At 37.6% G+C, this 19,596-nt stretch overlaps 1 protein-coding gene across 1 annotated transcript in view; it reads right to left on the reverse strand.

Annotated features, from left to right (window-relative positions):
* The window catches only part of ZDHHC15 (zinc finger DHHC-type palmitoyltransferase 15), a 132,577-nt gene that overhangs the window by 29,708 nt on the left and 83,273 nt on the right, over nt 1-19,596 (reverse strand). Inside the window, exon 10 of the mRNA XM_033412920.2 lies at nt 11,670-11,773. Coding sequence (XP_033268811.1) covers nt 11,670-11,773 — 104 coding nt within the window. The remainder of the gene's footprint in view (nt 1-11,669; nt 11,774-19,596) is intronic.

Consider the following 19,596-nt stretch of genomic DNA (forward strand, 5'->3'; position numbering starts at 1 on the left):
AGTGTATAGAGGCTGAGATTTCAGCATCACGTCTAGAGATAACATCTCATAACTAGTGTTGAGCCTCAGGGGGTCATTGATGTGGCAGGCCACTCGACAGAATTTCTTATAGATACTGGTGCAACCTTTTCAATCTTAACCGAAAGAGTTGGAAGCCTTAGCAATCATAAGGAATATGCAGTGAGGTGTCAGGGAAGTGGAAGGGGCACACTTTCCAGGAACCCCTTTTGTGCAACATCAATGCCAGCTGTTTCTACATTCCTTTCTGTTTGTGCCTGATTGTCCCATCCCCTTAATGGGAAGAGACTTATAAACTAAGTTAGGGGCCACTCTGTTTCTTGAGGGGCAAGGGAACCACTCTCATCACCAAATGATTCTAACAGAAAGTGGAAAGGAACAGACTAAATCTGGAGCTGAAATAGAAGCCTTACTAGACCCTGGAGTGTGAAATATCAGGGTCCCAGACTTGGTCAAAGATATCCAGCTGGTGATTATTAATACCTGAACCAAAATGGGAGACCACCAGTCAGACTAAACTGACCATAGCTGATAGGATTTTGGGGGGAACCCTTCTCCCCTAAGGCAAATGGGGGAAAATAAAACATTCCAACATAGGTGAATGGGTGTGCCAGTTCTTTGATAACATTGAGGTAGCTACCCAATTCTTTGAGGGAAAGAAAAAAAAATTGTCTGGACTTAAGGGAACAAAATCATCCTAGAAGGAATTTGCCTGCCTTTTTCATGCCTTTGAGATGCAAATGTTCTATCTGGTCTTCTCAGGGAAACCCTTATCTCTGCCATTTTTTAAAATGCAAATTTTGGGAAAAGGGCTAGAGAATTTGGAACTTGACTTATCAAGGACAAATAAAAATCTTAAGTGTCTTCTCCATAAACATTACTAAAAAGGATTTAGCCATCTAGACAGGTGACCTTGATTTGTTCCATCTGCCTTTTCCATCTGCCAGAAGCCCAATTTGAATCCAACCTCTTGTAACTGATGGGTTTTACATTGTTTTACCTGATTCAGGGCTGAAATTTTGGAATGAGAACTATGAGGTCTCTGTGTTTGTTTGTGTGTTCATATGTATCTATGCGTGTGTTGTAGATGTATGGTATTGCCAAAATTAATTTGTAAAAGAGCTCTATTTAACTGACTTAAAGGAAATTAAGCACTTATATAAATACTCAGAAATGTAAAAGAATCTGGCTAGAATGAATTTCTGTTTCATGTCATCTGAGAAATATTCAGTACTAATCAGATAGCTGGTATTAAAGGTGGCTTAAGCTTGTTGGTTTGATGTCTTTAGAATCATCAATGTTAAGTATAGTACTTCTGTTGTACCTAGGTTTACTAGAGGTCAAATAAGACCTTATATCTGTTGCAAATTTGTCAGCAAGGAAAGTAAGTGACTCAATGTGAAAAAAAACTTTTAAGGAAAGTAAGATGTGTGTTTTCAGTAAAAGATGTGTGAGGAATGGGAAAGGAACACTGAGAAAAGAGTTGTGCATGATGAGAATTTTCTAAGATTGGATTGAATTTAGTTGGGTAAATGGATTTTGTTGGGAGTAAGCTGAGGCAAGACTTGGAATTGGTTTCTCTCTCTGTTAATCCTTTGTTCTAAGTATTCTTGGAATGTTACTTTTGATAACAGATTGTGTGAGTTTCTTTGCCTTTAAGTGATCTGTATTTGCTTTTGAGATCTCTTGTAACTTTTGTAAAAGAATAAGTATTATCTCACAGTGACCTATGATCTTATTTGACTAAGTGTTTTGAAACATTTTGGCAAACTTCCCAAACATCAAATTTTAATTAAAGTTCTTTTGACTTCCAGCTAACTTTGGGATGCTTTAGCAGGCCCCTGAGGCATCTCAGAGAGAAATATTTAACTAGGATTATTTGGTATGTTAAATTAAATGTAATCAGTCATAATTCTGGTTATTGTAACCAAGCTTCTTTATCAATTACACTGCAATCAGATGTTTAACCATGCCTTTTAAGTCTTTTGTCATTTATAGATAGTTATTTTTGTACTTTGATGCTGTTGCAAAAGTGCTTCATCTTCAAGAAGATTCATAGGAAGGCTATGGAAGCAGTTACAATAGTTCCACAACAAGATGATGGCTATGAGAGGATTCCAGCCCATATCAACTTAAAACAAGGAGGCATCTGGCCCCTGGGGCCCCTATATCAGGCATCCAGAGACTTTTACTCCCTGACAGGCAGGGTCGAGGCATCTGCTCAGCCTTGAAGCAGTTACAGAAGACAGACCATTGCCCCTAAGCTTCCCATAAGAATATGGGAGTAAAATCTCTGAAGGGGGAATGAAACAGGAGGGAAGGGGGCAGGGCACAACCTTTAAAAGAATGACATAGCTGTTGAGGACACAACAAAAACTAGTTAGAAACAACTAGGTCCAAGATTGTAGAAGGTTCAACTTCCAGTAGACCTTGAGCCTTATTACATGCTCACTGTAATACATTAGCGTGTTAAATGACACACTCACAGGTGCCATGACAGTTCCAAGGCTGACCTGAAAAGGCCAAAAAGTGGGCGGTGGCCCAATTCCTGGAAATCCCCACCCCCTCCCTGAAATAGTTGGAATAATCCTCCCACTTATTAGCCTATGAAATTACCCAGCCCATAAAAACTAATCACCCCATATTTCGGTGCTTCTTGCCTTCCCCACACTCTGTCTATTGAGTGTGTATCTCTCTAATCTAAATCTAATTCTTACCTAAAAAAAAAAAAAGAATTGACTGAGACTAAGGACTCTTCCAATTTAGCCCTACCTATTGCCACTATGCATAGGAATAAGTAAGGGCACTTTGGTGCCTTTGAAGGGGTATATTCTTTAAGGTAGGAAGCATGAATTTAACTTATGACCTTGCCTAAGTCCTGTGGTAGTATCTTAAAGTTCCTCAGGCATAATCATAGAGGCCTGGTTAGGCCCAAAGAATTAAGTGATAAGGTAATTTTCTCTTCAAGCAAGATTCAGTGGCTGTCTCTGATTGGGAGGTGATTGCACAGAATATCACCCAGAGATGATTCTAAACAATAAAGCTCTTGATGTGTAAGGTCTCATCTTAGAACCAGAGTTCTTATATATAGGATATCCTTAGAGAGTCTGAGTTCTGATGAAGAGAAGGTCTCTTACCAATGCTTTCAGAAGGTACAGCATTTAGAGCAATCTCTGGCATAGAATGGAAGTGTGCTTTAGTAGAGTATCACCTCATCATCTTCCTAAACCAACATTATCCTCATAACAAGCCCCTGCTTAAAAACCATCAGTAGTTCCCCATTATCCACAGAAGAGTCCTTAGTCTTGTACCTAAGGTCCTATTCAATCTAACACTAATTCACCTGTGGCATTAAGCTAACAATCATCATCTATATGCAACCCTATTTTGCAAGGGTTGAAGATAGTACTGAAATGAAGGTGATGAGGTCTATGACTTCAAGTAGTTCCCGTTCAATCCACTACCATTCAAACTCTTTGTTGGAGTTAGGCTACTTTCTTCTTCATATCCTCCTCACTTAGCTTGGGGTCTCATGCATTATAACCTGTGATTTTCCTTTTAACTTTTGCTGTTTCATTCCTTGCCACAAATCCAAATCCCATGTCATCTTTAAGGCCCAAATTCTCTCTCCTCTATAAAGCCTTTCCTGACTAGCCCAGCCTAAAAGAACCACTTTCTCCTTTGAATTCCTATAGGACAAATTTTATGGTTCTATTTATTTGGTCAATAACATACCCTGTATTGTGTTTTGTAAGACAACTTTTCATGTATGTGTCTTATCTTCCCAAATAAATGCAAGACACTTGAGTTCAGACACAAAAATGCATAATGTTCCTTATGGATTCAATGTCATACACTTAATTTGCTCTCAAATTATACTAGCTTATTTCTTCTGTTCTTTTTCGTAATGGGTTATTTATCACAGCAGCAGAAACTACCAGACTGAAAATAAATAAATCAGAAACCTTCTACCTTGAGCAGTTACTAATGATCTCATACAAAAAAAGTTTTGCCCAAAGGAGTAGGAAATTATGCTATATATAAAGCATATAATATGCTAGAGTCTGAGGTCAATATTTTCCTGGATAAGTGTCCAGCATTTGACAAGGAGTTTAATTCTTCCAAGCCCTGGTTATCATTAACACTGGAAAGTTGTATTAGCAAATTCAAGCAAATTTTGTTTTTCATATGAAGATTTTTTAACTTGAAAAAAATATCTCACCTGGAATATTAAAATTATCAAATTTAAAGAGTTGGTTTTCAGTCTCATTAGCTACAGCTAGAAAGAAATTTTGGTGAGTTAAGGAAAGCTTGGTTCTTTTCTCCTGGATTCTTTTAAAATATCATTCTTGTCATAGTTAATACATTGGTATAGAGTAACTGGAATAGGCTGTGCATAATTATTGTGTACCCTAGGACTTGATCCTGACCTGGAACTCCCCACTGGATTCTCAAACCAGGCTGATGGAATACTCATGGATAGTTGATGGATAGTCATCAAATCACAAGAGAACAAAAGACGAAGGGAAGAAAAAGACCTACAAAAACAAATCCAAAACAATTAACAAAATGGCAATAAGAATATACATATCGATAATTACCTTCAGTGTAAATGGATTAAATGCTTCAACCAAAAGACAGAGACTGGCTGAAAGGACACAAAAGCAAGACCTGTATATAGGCTGTCTAAAAGAGATCCATTTCAGGTCCAGGGAAACATACAGACTGAAAGAGAGGGGATGGAAAAAGGTATTCCATGCAAATGGAAATCAAAAGAAAGCTGGAGTAGCGATACTCATATCAGACAAAATAGACTTTAAAATAAGGACTGTTACAAAAGACAAAAAAGGACACTACATAATGGTCAAGTGATCAATCCAAGAAGAAGATGCAGCAATTGTAAATATATATTCACCCAACATAGGAGTACCTCAATATATAAGGCAAATTCTAGCAGCCATAAAAGGAGAAACCAACAGTAACACAATAATAGTGAGGGACTTTAACACCCCACTTAGATCAATGAACAGATCACCCAGACAGGAAATCAATAAGGAAACACAGCCATTAAATGACACATTAGACCACATGGACCTAATGGATATTTAAAGAGCATTCCATCCAAAAGCAGCAGAATACACATTCTTAAGTGCACATAGAACATTCTCCAGGATAGATCACATGCTGGGCCACAAAGCAAGCATCAGTAAATTTAAGACAATTGAAATCATACCAGGCATCTTTCCTGACCACAACTTTATGAGAATAGAAATCAACTACAAGGAAAAAACTGTAAAAAACACAAACACGTGGAGACTAAACAACCAATGGATCACTGAAGAAAGCAAAGAGGAAATCAAAAAATACCTAGAGACAAATGAAAATGAAAACATGATGATCCAAAACCTATGGGACACAGGGACTTCTCTGGTGATCAAGTGGTTAAAACTCCGTGCTTCCACTGCAGGGGGCATGGGTTTGATCCCCGGTCATGGAATTAAGATCCTGCATGCCGTATGGTGCAGCCAACAAACAAACAAACAAAAACCACAAAACAAACAAAAACCCCACAAAACCTATGGGATGCAGCAAAATCAGTTCTAAGAGGGAAGTTTATAGCAATACAATCTTACCTCAGGAGACAAGACAAATCTCAAATAAACAACCTAATGCTACACCTAAAGTAACTAGAGAAGGAAGAACAAAGAAAACCCAAAGTGAGTAGACAGAAAGAAATCATAAAGATCAGAGCAGAAATAAATGAAATAGAGACGAAGAAAACAATAGAAAAGATTGCTGAAACTAAAAGCTGGTTCTTTGAAAAGATAAACAAAATTGATAAACCTTTAGCCAGACTCATCAAGAAAAGAAGAGGGCTCAAATCGATAAAATTAGAAATGAAAAAGGAGAAGTTACTCACTGACACTGCAGAAATACAAAGGATCATAGGAGACTATTAGAAGCAACTCTATGCCAATAGAATGGAAAACCTAGAAGAAATGGACAAATTCTTAGAAAGGAACAACCCTCCAAGACTGAACCAAGAAAAAATAGAAAATATGAACAAACCAATCACAAGTACTGAAATGGGAACTATGATTTAAAAAATTCCACAAAACAAAAGTCCAGGACCAGATGGCTACACAGGCAAATTCTATCAAACATTTAGAGAAGAGTTAACACCTATCCTTCTCAAACTATTCCCAAAATACTGCAGATGAAGGAACACTCCAAAATGCATTCTATGAGGTCACCATCACTCTGATACCGAAACCAGACAAAGAAACCACAAAAAAGAAAATTACAGGCCAATATCACTGATGAACATAGATGCAAAAATCCTCAACAAAATACTAGCAAACCAAATCCAACAACACATTAAAAGGATCGTACACCATGATCAAGTGGGATTTATTGCAGGGATGCAAGGATTTTTCAGTATCCACAAATCAATCAGTGTGATACACAACACCAACAAGTTGAAAACTAAAAACCACATGATCATCTCAATAGATGCAGAAAAAGCTTTTGACAAAATGTAACACCCATTTATGATAAAAATTCTCGAGAAAGTGGGCATAGAGGGAACTTACTTCAACATACTAAAGGCCATACATGACAAAGCCACAGCTAACATCATACTCAATGGTGAAAAGCTGAAAGCATTTCCTCTAAAATCAGAAACAAGATAAGGATATCCACCCTTGCCACTTGTATTCAACATAGTATTGGAAGTCCTAGCCATGGCAATCAGAGAAGAAAAAGAAATAAAAGGAATCCAAACTGGAAATGAAGAAGTAAAACTGTCACTCTTTGCAGATGACATGATACTGTAAATAGAAAATCCTAAATGCACTACCAGAAAACTACTAGAGCTAATCAATAAAGTTGGTAAAGTTGCAGAATCCAAAATTAATACACAGAAATCTGTTGCATGTCTATACACTGACATTGAAAGATCAGAAAGAGAAATTAAGGAAACAATCCCATTTACCAACACATCAAAAAGAATAAAATACCTAGGAATAAACCTACCTAAGGAGGCAAAAGACCTGTACTCTGAAAACTCTAAGATGCTGATGAAAAAAATCGAAGAAGACACAAACAGATGGAAAGATATTTCATGTTCTTGGATTGGAAGAATCAATATTGTCAAAATGACTATACTACCCAAGGCAATCTACAGATTCAATGCAATCTCTGTCAAATTACCAACGGTGTTTTTCACGTAAGTAGCACAAGTAATTTTAAAATTTGTATGGAGACACAAAAGACCCTGAATAGCCAAATAATCTTGAGAAAGAAAAACAGACCTGGAGGAATCAGGCTCCTTGACTTCAGACTATACTACAAAGCTACACTCATCAAAAGAGTATGGTACTGGCATTAAATAGAAATATAGATCAATGAAACAGGATAGAAAGCCCAGAAATAAACCCAAGCACCTATGGTCAATTAATCCATGACAAAGGAGGCAAGAATATACAATGGAGAAAAAGTCTCTTCAATAAGTGGTGCTGGGAAAACTGGACAGCTACATGTAAAAGAACGAAGTTAGAACATTCTCTAACACCATACACAAAAATAAACTCAAAATGGATTAAAGACCTAAATGTAAGCCTGGATATTATTAAACTCTTAGAGGAAAACATAGGCAGAACACTCTTTGACATAAATCTCAGTAATATCTTTTTGTATCCACCTCCTAGATTACTAAAATAAAAACAAACATAAACAAATGGGAGCAATTAAACTTAAAAGCTTTTGCAAAGCAAAGGAAACCATAAACAAAATGAACAGAGAACCCACAGAATGGGAGAAAATATTTGCAAATAAAGTGACTGACAATGGGTTAATCTCCAAAATATACAAACAGCACATGCAGCTCAATATCGAAAAAACAAACAACCCAATTAAAAACTGGGCAGAAGATCTAAATAGACATTTCTCCAACGAAGACATACAGGTGGCCAAAAAGCACATGAAAAAATGCTCAACATTAGTAAGTACTAGAGAAATGCAAATCAAAATTACATTGAGGTCTCACTTCACACTGGTCAGACTGGCCATCCTCAAAAAGTCTACAAACAATAAGTGCTGGAGAGGGTGTGGAGAAAAGGGAACTCTCCTACACTGTTGGTGGGAATATAAATTGGTGCAACCACTATAAAGAACAGTATGGAGGTTCCTTAGAAAACTAAAAATAGAAATACCATATGATCCAGCAATCCCACTCCAGGGCATATATCCAGAGAGAGGCATACTTTGAAAAGATATATGTACCCCAATGTTCATAGCAACACTATTTACAATAGCCAAGACATGGAAGCAACCTAAATGTCCATCGACAGATGAACGGATAAAGAAGTACATATATACAGTGGAATATTATTCAGCCATAAAAAAGAATGAAATAATGCTGTTTACAGCAACATTGATGGACCTAGAGATGCTTATACTCAGTGAAGTAAGTCAGACAGAGAAAGACAAATATCATATGATATCATTTATTTTGGGAAACTAAAAAAAGGATACAAATGAACTTATTTACAAAATGGAAACGGACTCACAGACTTCGAAAACAAACTTTTGGTTACCAAAGGGGAAAGGTTGGGGTAGGGGGAGGGATAAATTAGGAGTTTGGGATTAAAATATACCCACTACAATACATAAAATAGATAATCAATGAGGACCTAGTATACAGCACAGGGAAGTCTACTCAATATTCTGTAATAACCTATACAGGAAAAGAATCTGAAAAAGAATGGATATATATATGTATAAATGAATCATTTTACTGTATACCTGAAACTAAAATAACACTGTAAATCAACTATACTCCAACATAAAATAAAAATTAAATTAAAAAAAGAAGAACATACCAAAAATGATGAAGAAAAATTATGGTAATAAGTGATGAAAGGGTCAGAATTGCCAACAGTAGTCAAAAGGGATTTTATTCTATATATGTTTTACAACTTTTAATGATTTGTATATTCATGAATTCTTCCTATTGTTAAAGTTAATAAAAAGTCATAAAAGCCGAAGAAAATCTCCTCAGAATTATACATCGATCTGTCACTTTTGATTTGCACATTTTTTCTATGTATGTGTACATTAATCTCATCAGAGAAGCCTCTTTAAATCTCTTGACTTCATAAAGGTGTTCCTTTACCTCATATGTTGCTGTACTAAAATAAGGCAGGGACCTACCTACTGTATAGAACAGGGAGCTATACTCAATATTTTGTAATAACCTATAAGGAAAAAGAATGAAAAAAATAGATTTATATGTATGCATACCTAAATCACTTTGTTGTACACTGGAAAATAACACAACATTATAAATCAACTATACTACTATTAAAATAAATTAAAATAGATAAATAAATAAATAAAATGCAAAGTAATAAAAAATAAATTAAGGTGGGGATTTTAAAGAAGATAAAGACTGTATATAGTTCCTGATTATGATATTACATATTTTTGAAACAGGTTACACTTTTTCCCTATTTTACCAATTTATATACATTTTAGAATGCTTTGCATTATATAATGTACAAGTACATAATTTATAGTAAACTAAATATTATATTTGGGGCTAGGACTGAAACCCTAATATTATTCCTTAAAGAAATTAAGTTCAATACACGAAATTTTAACTTACAGTAACTTTCCCAGGAATCTAAGTTGTCAAAAGTGCAAGGACTACTTGTATATAACCAGTTTTGCACAGAAATTTTGGGTAAGGGAGGATAACACAGAATCAGACAAATAGTACAGCATGAGAACGTGTGTTAGAGAAAAAGGAGAGTTTTCCAATATTTAAATTTGTTAGATACTGTAATGGGTGATAAAGGAGGGTTGTGAATCTCTTTCAATGGACTTTTAAAACACCTCACTTATTTGGGATGGTACAGTGTTCTTGCTAAAGCTATAGGTGGCTTATACTCTGGGACTTACCATTTATGTAAGAAGCAGTTGAATGAATTATATAGTAAGATGGCATGCAGTCACAGCACTGTGTCTCATGTGTATTTGTCCAAAGGACAGATACAACATTATACTGGAAAGAATCCAGTATTTGGAATCAGGATGCCTTACTTTAAGTCCAAGTTCTGCCTCTTTCTTGCTATGTGATCTTGCAAAAGTTATCTCACATCTCCAAATCTTAGTCTCCTCAGTTATAAAATGGGAATGGTATTAATAATAATGCCTACTTAACCTGACACCTGTGAGACAAAGGATATGAAAAACAGTATATGAAAGTCCTTTGTAAACTATAAAATGGTGTACCTATTTTTTGATTGACTAATTTTTAAAAAGTCTGGCACTGAAAACTACTTCAAGAAAATAACCTCTTTATAATGCGGTACTGCATCTATAATTAAAGTTTTCCACTTGCCAAAACAAGGCTCAGATATGAATAGTTTTTTCCATTGGGGAGATATTTCAAACCATGTTAAGACCCTAGAAGTCTATGATTTCTATTAGAGTTTGGATTTCTTAACACCAAAATAAAAGTTCTTATCACTTGTAACCACGGTAAGTAAAAGTCTGATAGCTGAAGGATGGTAGGTCAAAATACCATCAGTTTTTCAATAAAGAGTCAGAAGGGTGAGGTAAAGGATCTGCTTGTGTTATAAGTTCTTTGGGCTGGGTAAGAACTCCTTCCTTTTCTAACTATAGATTTTGGACTGTTTTGTCTTCCTTAGTCGTAGTAACAATGCCTTACTCTAAAACTGGACTTCCAGGTAGAGAAGCTGGGACTAGATCACCTAACTGGGGAAACATTTAGAAAGGCTTGTTTCCCACCTCTGCTCCCCACCTCAATGCCTTTCCATGTCCTTATTCAGCTGCATTCATCCCAGGTACAGTCTGTAATAACTACTACAAGTTCTCACTCAAAATTTCTGTCAGCTACTGTATTATTGGGACCAGTCTGCTATTAACAACATAAACAAATGTTAGAGGCACAGAAGTAAGGATGGAGACAAAGAATAGGTGGCAATGGGGTTACAGGACATGAGAACTTAACTTTTAGCTCTTCATAAAAATCTCAAGATGACTCAATAATCTGGTGGGAGAAAGGTGGAGGGCAAAGTTCTAATTCCTTATTTTTCCTTTGAGGGCTGCCTTTTAGAAAAGTATACTATGTGGATGTGTAGCCTTGCCCCTATATACTATCATTTATTTTTTCATGTACTAGACCGTTCTAAAGCAGAATGGGAATGAGATTTTAAAGAAAATTTAGCCAATGTGCATGAACCAGGGTAGAGAAAGGTGAGCTGTTACCCACTGATTGAATCAATTCAAGAAAAGCACTCCAAGTGACAACTGGCAGGATTGTTTACAAACATGCACAACACTGTTTATTATGTTTCCTGATTTATCTGACTGGTTATAAATTATAGTATCACAAAGCTGATAAGGAACCTTCCAAGCTGTCATCTAATCCTACCTAAGCCACCTACATTTGCTAAACAAATCTGGCCATACTTGCCCTTCTCCATCCAAAGGGCACTTATGAGGTTGACATGCTTATATAATCTTTCTGTACACTATTTTCTCATTACACTACATTCGTTGTGTTAACATAGTCTTTATTAGCCTGCTGAGTGGAGAAAAGACTTCCTTCTCACCCTACTTACCTCGGTTGTCATCCTCATTTTCTTCCCAGGGCTCTTCATTTGCTAGCAATGGGTTCTGCGACTCATTCATACACCTCATAGGGAAAGAGTGTCCATCACCAGGGCTGGTGGGGAAATGAAGGCAGTGAGATCCTGCAGCTGACATAGACATTTTATGAAGGTAATAACCCTATTAGAAATAGGAGTGGGGTTCTTAGAAAGACTTAAACCATTTAGCTTATTGACTAAAGCCATTCTGGAATAGGCTCTTACAATAGCATCATTTAGTTGCCCTATTGCTCTCAATTTCTATATCTGTTTGTTTGTCTGCATCAGTCTTGACTCTTTTAGTTTTTAAGCAACTCTTTAATTGCTTCCCACAATGGCCAGTATGGCAAAGTGCACATAAAGCAAACTTCATAAATATAATTTAATGATGAGGATTCCAATTTATATCCCATTATACTATTGATTTGGTTCTAAATTTTAAAGAAAAATGAGCAGATTCAGAATCACTGAGAGAAGAAGAAGAAGAACTACAATCCTGCAGCCTGTAGAACAAAAACCACATTCACAGAAAGATAGACAAGATGAAAAGACAGAGGGCTATGTACCAGATGAAGGAAAAAGAAAAAACCCTAGAAAAACAACTAAATGAAGTGGAGATAGGCAACCTTCCAGAAAAATGATTCAGAATAATGATAGTGAAGATGATCCAGGACCTCGGAAAAAGAATGGAGGCAAAGATCAAGAAGATGCAAGAAATGTTTAACAAAGATCTAGAAGAATTAAAGAATAAACAAACAGAGATGAACAATACAATAACTGAAATGAAAACTACACTGGAAGGAATCAATAGCAGAATAACTGAGGCAGAAGAACGGATAAAGGACCTGGAAGACAGAATGGTGGAATTCACTGCTGAGGAAGAGAATAAAGAAAAAAGAATGAAAAGAAATGAAGACAGCCTAAGAAACCTCGGGGACAACACCAAACACAACAACATTTGCATTATAGGGGCCCCAGAAGGAGAAGAGAGAGTGAAAGGAACAGAGAAAATATTTGAAGAGATTATACTTAAAAACATCCCTAACTTGGGAAAGGAAATAGCCACCCAAGTCCAGGAAGTCCAGAGTCCCATATAGGATAAACCCAAGGAGAAACATGCCGAGACACATAGTAATCAAATTGGCAAAAATTAAAGACAAAGAAAAATTATGGAAAGTAGCAAGGGAAAAATGACAAATAACATACAAGGGAACTCTCATAAGGTTAACAGCTGATTTCTCAGCAGAAATTCTACAAGCCAGAAGGGAGTGGCATGATATACTTAAAGTGATGAATGGGAAGAACCTACAACTAAGATTACTCTACCCAGCAAGGATCTCATTCACATTCGATGGAGAAATCAAAAGCTTTACAGAGAAGCATAAGCTGAGAGAATTCAGCACCACAAAACCAGCTCTACAACAAATGCTAAAGGAACTTCTCTAAGTGGGAAACACAAGAGAAGAAAAGGACCTACAAAAACAAACCCAAAACAATTAAGAAAATGGTCACAGGAACATACATATCGATAATTACCTTAAACGTGAATGGATTAAATGCTCCAACAAAAAGACACAGGCTCGATGAATGGATACAAAAACAAGAACCATATATAAGCTGTCTACAAGAGACCCACTTCAGACCTAGGGTCACATACAGATTGAAAGTGAGGAGATGGAAAAAGATATTCCATGAAAATGGAAATCAAAAGAAAGCTGGAGTAGCTATACTCATATCAGATAAAACAGACTTTAAAATAAAAAATGTTACAAGAGACAAGGAAGGACACTATATAATGATCAAGTGATCAATCCAAGAAGACGATATAACAATTATAAATATACATGCACCCAACATAGGAGCACCTCAATACATAAGGCAACTGCTAACAGCTATAAAAGAGGAAATCAACAGTAACACAATAATAGTGGGGGACTTTAACACCTCACTTACACCAATGGACAGATCATCCAAAATGAAAATAAATAAGGAAACAGAAGCTTTAAATGACACAATAGATCAGATAGATTTATTTGATATTTATAGGACATTCCATCCAAAAACAGCAGATTACACTTTCTTCTCAAGTGTGCATGGAACATTCTCCAGATAGATCACATCTTGGGTCACAAATCAAGCCTCAGTAAATTTAAGAAAATTGAAATCATATCAAGCATCTTTTCTCACCACAACGCTATGACATTAGAAATGAATTACAGGGAAAAAAACCGTAAAAAACACAAACACATGGATGCTAAACAATATGTTACTAAATAACCGAGAGATCACTGAAAAAATCAAAGAGGAAATCAAAGAATACCTACAGATACAGATACACCAGAAATATATCTACACGTGGAACAAATCCTACAGAACACCTACTGAACGCTGGCAGAAGGCCTCAGACCTCCCAAAAGGCAAGAAACCCCCCACGTATCTGGGTAGGGCAAAAGAAAAAAGAATAAACAGAGACAAAAGGATAGGGACGGGACCTGCACCAGTGGGAGGGAGCTGTGAAGGAGGAGAGGTTTCCACACACTAGGAAGCCCCTTCACGGGCGGAGACTGCAGGTGGCGGAAGGGGAAAGCTTCGGAGCCGTGGAGGAGAGCACAGCAACAGGGTTGTGGGGGGCAAAGCGGAGAGATTCCTGCACAGAGGATCGGTGCAGACAGGCACTCACCAGCCCGAGAGGCTTGTCTGCTCCCCTGCCGGGGTGGGCGGGGCTGAGAGCTGAGGCTCAGGCTTCGGTCAGAGCGCAGGGAGAGGACTGGGGTTGGCGGCATGAACACAGCCTGAAGAGGGCTAGTGCGCCATGGCTAGACGGGAGGGAGTCCGGAGAAAAGTCTGGACCTGCTGAAGAGGCAAGAGACTTTTTCTTCCCCCTTTGTTTCCTGGTGTGTGAGGAGAGGGGATTAAGAATGCTGCTTTAAGGAGCTCCAGAGACGGGCGTGAGCTGTGGCTAAAAGCGCAGACCCCAGAGACAGACATGAGACGCTAAGGCTGCTGCTGCCGCCAAGAAGAAGCCTGTGTGCGAGCACAGGTTACTATCCACACCCCCCTTCCGGGGAGCCTGTGCAGCCCGCCACTGCCAGGGTCCCAGGATCCAGGAACAACTTCCCCGGGAGAACGCACGGCGCACCTCAGGCTGGTGCAATGTCATGTTGGCCTCTGCCGCCGCAGGCCCGCCCTGCATCTTTACCCCTCCCTACCCCCGGCCTGAGTGAGCCAGAGCCCCCGACTCAGCGGCTCCTTTAACCCCGTCCTCTCTGAGTGAAGAAGAGACGCCCTCCGGTGACCTACACGCAGAGGCGGGGCCAAATCCAAAGCTGAGCCCCTTGGAGCTGTGAGAACAAAGAAGAGAAAGGGAAGTCTCTCCCAGCAGCCTCAGAAGCAGCGGAGTAAATCTCCACAATCAACTTGAGGTACCCTGCATCTGTGGAATACATGAATAGACAAGGAATCATCCCAAACTGAGGAGGTGGACTTTGAGAGCAAGATTTATAATTTTTCCCCTTTTCCTCTTTTTGTGAGTGTGTATGTGTATGCTTCTGTGTGAGACTTTGTCTGTATAGCTTTGCTTCCACCATTTCTCCGAGGGTTCTATCCATCCGTTTTATTTTTCTCTTAATAATTATTTTTTATTTTAATAACTTTATTATATTTTATCTTACTTTATTTTACTTTATCTTCTTTATTTCCTTTTTTCCTTCCTTCCCTCCTTATTTCCTTCCTTCCTCCCTCCCTCCCTCCCTGCCTCTTTTCTTTCTTTCTTTCTTTTCTTTCTTTCTTTCTTTATTTCCTTCTTTCTTTCTTTCTTTCTACTTCTACTAATTCTTTCTTTCTACTTTTTCTCCCTTTTATTCTGAGCCGTGTGGATGAAAGGCTCTTGGTGCTGCAGCCAGGAGTCAGTGCTATGCCTCTGAGGTGGGAGAGCCAACTTCAGGACACTGGTCCACAAGAGACCTCCCAGCTCCACGTAATATCAAATGGCGAAAACCTCCCAGAGCTCTCCATCTCAACACCAGCACCCAGCTTCACTCAACGACCAGCAAGCTACAGTGCTGGACACCCTATGCCAAACAACTAGCAAGAGAGGAACAGAACCCCACCCATTAGCAGAGAGTCTGGACACTGGTCCACAAGAGACCTCCCAGCTCCACGTAATATCAAATGGCGAAAACCTCCCAGAGCTCTCCATCTCAACACCAGCACCCAGCTTCACTCAACGACCAGCAAGCTACAGTGCTGGACACCCTATGCCAAACAACTAGCAAGAGAGGAACAGAACCCCACCCATTAGCAGAGAGTCTGCCGAAAATCATAATAAGTCCACAGACACCCCAAACACACCACCAGATGTGGACCTGCCGACCAGAAAGACAAGATCCAGCCTCATCCACCAGAACACAGGCACTAGTCCTCTCCACCAGGAAGCCTACACAACCCACTGAAGCAACATTAGCCACTGGGGACAGACACCAAAAACAACGGGAACTACGAACTCACAGCCTGAAAAAAGGAGACCCCAAACACAGTAAGATAATCAAAATGAGAAGACAGAGAAACACACAGCAGATGAAGGAGCAAGATAAAAACCCACCAGACCTAACAAATGAAGAGGAAATAGGCAGTCTACCTGAAAAAGAATTCAGAATAATGATAGTAAAGATGATCCAAAATCTTGGAAATAGAATAGACACAATGCAAGAAACATTTAACAAGTACCTAGAAGAATTAAAGATGAAAGAAACAACGATGAATAACACAATAAATGAAATTAAAAATACTCTAGAAGGGATTAATAGCAGAATAACTGAGGCAGAAGAACGGATAAGTGACCTGGAAGATAAAATAGTGGAAATAACTACTGCAGAGCGAATAAAGAAAAAAGAATGAAAAGAACTGAGGACAGTCTCAGAGACCTCTGGGACAACATTAAACGCAGCAACATTTGAATTATAGGGGTTCCAGAAGAAGAAGAGATAAAGAAAGGGACTGAGAAAATATTTGAAGAGATTATAGTTGAAAACTTCCCTAATATGGGAAAGGAAATAGTTAATCAAATCCAGGAAGCACAGAGAGTCCCATACAGGATAAATCCAAGGAGAAATATGCCGAGACACATATTAATCAAACTGTCAAAAATTAAATAAAAAGAAAATATATTAAAAGCAGCGAGGGAAAAACAACAAATAACACACAAGGGAATTCCCAGACGGCTAACAGCTGATCTTTCAGCAGAAACTCTGCAAGTCAGAAGGGACTGGCAGGACATATTTAAAGTGATGAAGGAGAAAAACCTGCAACCAAGATTACTCCACCCAGAAAATATCTCATTCAGATTTAATGGAGAAATTAAAACCTTTACAGACAAGCAAAAGCTGAGAGAGTTCAGCACCACCAAACCAGCTCTACAACAACTGCTAAAGGAACTTCCCAGGCAAGAAACACAAGAGAAGGTAAAGACCTACAATAACGAACCCAAAACAATTAAGAAAATGGGAATAGGAACATACATATCGATAATTACCTTAAATGTAAATGGATTAAATGCTCCCACCAAAAGACACAGATTGGCTGAATGGATACAAAAACAAGACCCATAAATTTGCTGTCTACAAGAGACCCACTTCAGACCTAGAGACACATACAGACTGAAAGTAAGGGGATAGAAAAAGATATTTCATTCAAATGGAAACCAAAAGAAAGCTGGAGTAGCAATTCCTATATCAGAGAAAATAGACTTTAAAATAAAGACTATTAGAAGAGACAAAGAAGGACACTACATAATGATCAAGGGATCGATCCAAGAAGAAGATATAACAATTGTAAATATTTATGCACCCATCATAGGAGCACCTCAATACATAAGGCAAATACTAACAGCCATAAAAGGGGAAATTGACTGTAACACATTTATAGTAGGGGACTTTAACACCCCACTTTCACCAATGGACAGATCATCCAAAATGAAAATCAATAAGGAAACACAAGCTTTAAATGATACATTAAACAAGATGGACTTAATTGATATCTATAGGACAGTCCATCCAAAAAACAACAGAATACACATTTTTCTCAAGTGCTCATGGAACATTCTCCAGGATAGATCATATCTTGGGTCACAAATCAAGCCTAGGTAAATTTACGAAAATTGAAATTGTATCAAGTATCTTTTCCGACCACAACGCTATGAGACTAGATATCAATTACAGGAAAAGATCTGTAAAAAATACAAACACATGGAGGCTAAACAATACACTACTTAATAACGAAGTGATCACTGAAAAAATCAAAGAGGAAATAAAAAAATACCTAGAAACAAATGACAATGGAGACACAACAACCCAAAACCTATGGGATGCAGCAAAAGCAGTTCTAAGAGGGAAGTTTATAGCAATACAAGCCCACCTTAAGAAACAGGAAACATCTCGAATAAACAACCTAACCTTGCACCTAAAGCAATTAGAGAAAGAAGAACAAAAAAACCCCAAAGTTAGCAGAAGGAAAGAAATCATAAAAATCAGATCAGAAATAAATGAAAAGGAAATGAAAGAAACGATAGCAAAGATCAATAAAAGTAAAAGCTGGTTCTTTGAGATGATAAACAAAATTGATCAACCATTAGCCAGACTCATCAAGAAAAAGAGGGAGAGGACTCAATCAATAAAATTAGAAATGAAAAAGGAAAAGTTAAAACAGACACCACAGAAATACAAAGCATCCTACGAGACTACTACAAGCAACTTTATGCCAATAAGATGGACAACCTGGAAGAAATGGACAAATTATTTGAAAGGTATAACCTTCCAAGACTGAACCAGGAAGAAACAGAAAATATGAACAGACAAATCACAAGTAATGAAATTGAAACTGTGATTAAAAATTTTCCAACAAACAAAAGTCCAGGACCAGATGGCTTCAGAGGAGAACTCTATCAAACATTGAGAGAAGAGCTAACACCCATCCTTCTCAAACTCTTCCAAAATATTGCAGAGGAAGGAACACTCCCAAACTCATTTTATGAGGCCAGCATCACCCTGATACCAAAACCAGACAAAGACACTACAAAAAAAAAGAGAAAATTACAGACCAATATCACTGACGAATATACATGCAAAAATCCTCAACAAAATACTAGCAAACAGAATCCAACAACACATTAAAAGGATCATACACCATGATCAAGTGGGATTTATTCCAGGGTTGCAAGGATTCTTCAATATACGCAAATCAATCACCGTGATACGCCATATTAACAAACTGAAGAATAAAAACATATGATCATCTCAATAGTTGCAGAAAAAGCTTTTTACAAAATTCAACATCAATTTATGACAAAAACTCTCCAGAAAGTGGGCACAGAAGGAACCTACCTCAACATAATATAGGCCATATACGACAAACCCACAGAAACATCATTCTCAATGGTGAAAAACTGAAAGCATTTCCTCTAAGATCAGGAACAAGACAAGGATGTCCACTCTCACCACTATTATTCAACAAGCTTTGGAAGTCCTAGCCATGGCAATTAGAGAAGAAAAAGAAATAAAAGGAATACAAATTGGAAAAGAAGATGTAAAACTGTCACTGTTTGCTGATGACATAATACTTTACATAGAGAATCCTAAAAATGCCACCAGAAAACTACTAGAGTTAATCAATGAATTTGGTAAAGTTGCAAGAAACAAAATTAATGCACAGAGATCTCCTGCATTCCTATACACTAATGATGAAAAATCTGAAAGAGAAATTATGGAAACACTGCCATTTACCATTGCAACATAAAGAATAAAATACCTAGGAATAAATCTACCTAGGGAGACAAAAGACGTGTATGCAGAAAGCTATAAGACACTGATGAAAGAAATTAAAGATGATACCAACAGATGGAGAAATA

Source organism: Orcinus orca, chromosome X (genome assembly GCF_937001465.1).
Source record: "Orcinus orca chromosome X, mOrcOrc1.1, whole genome shotgun sequence".
NCBI classification, from domain to species: domain Eukaryota; kingdom Metazoa; phylum Chordata; class Mammalia; order Artiodactyla; family Delphinidae; genus Orcinus; species Orcinus orca.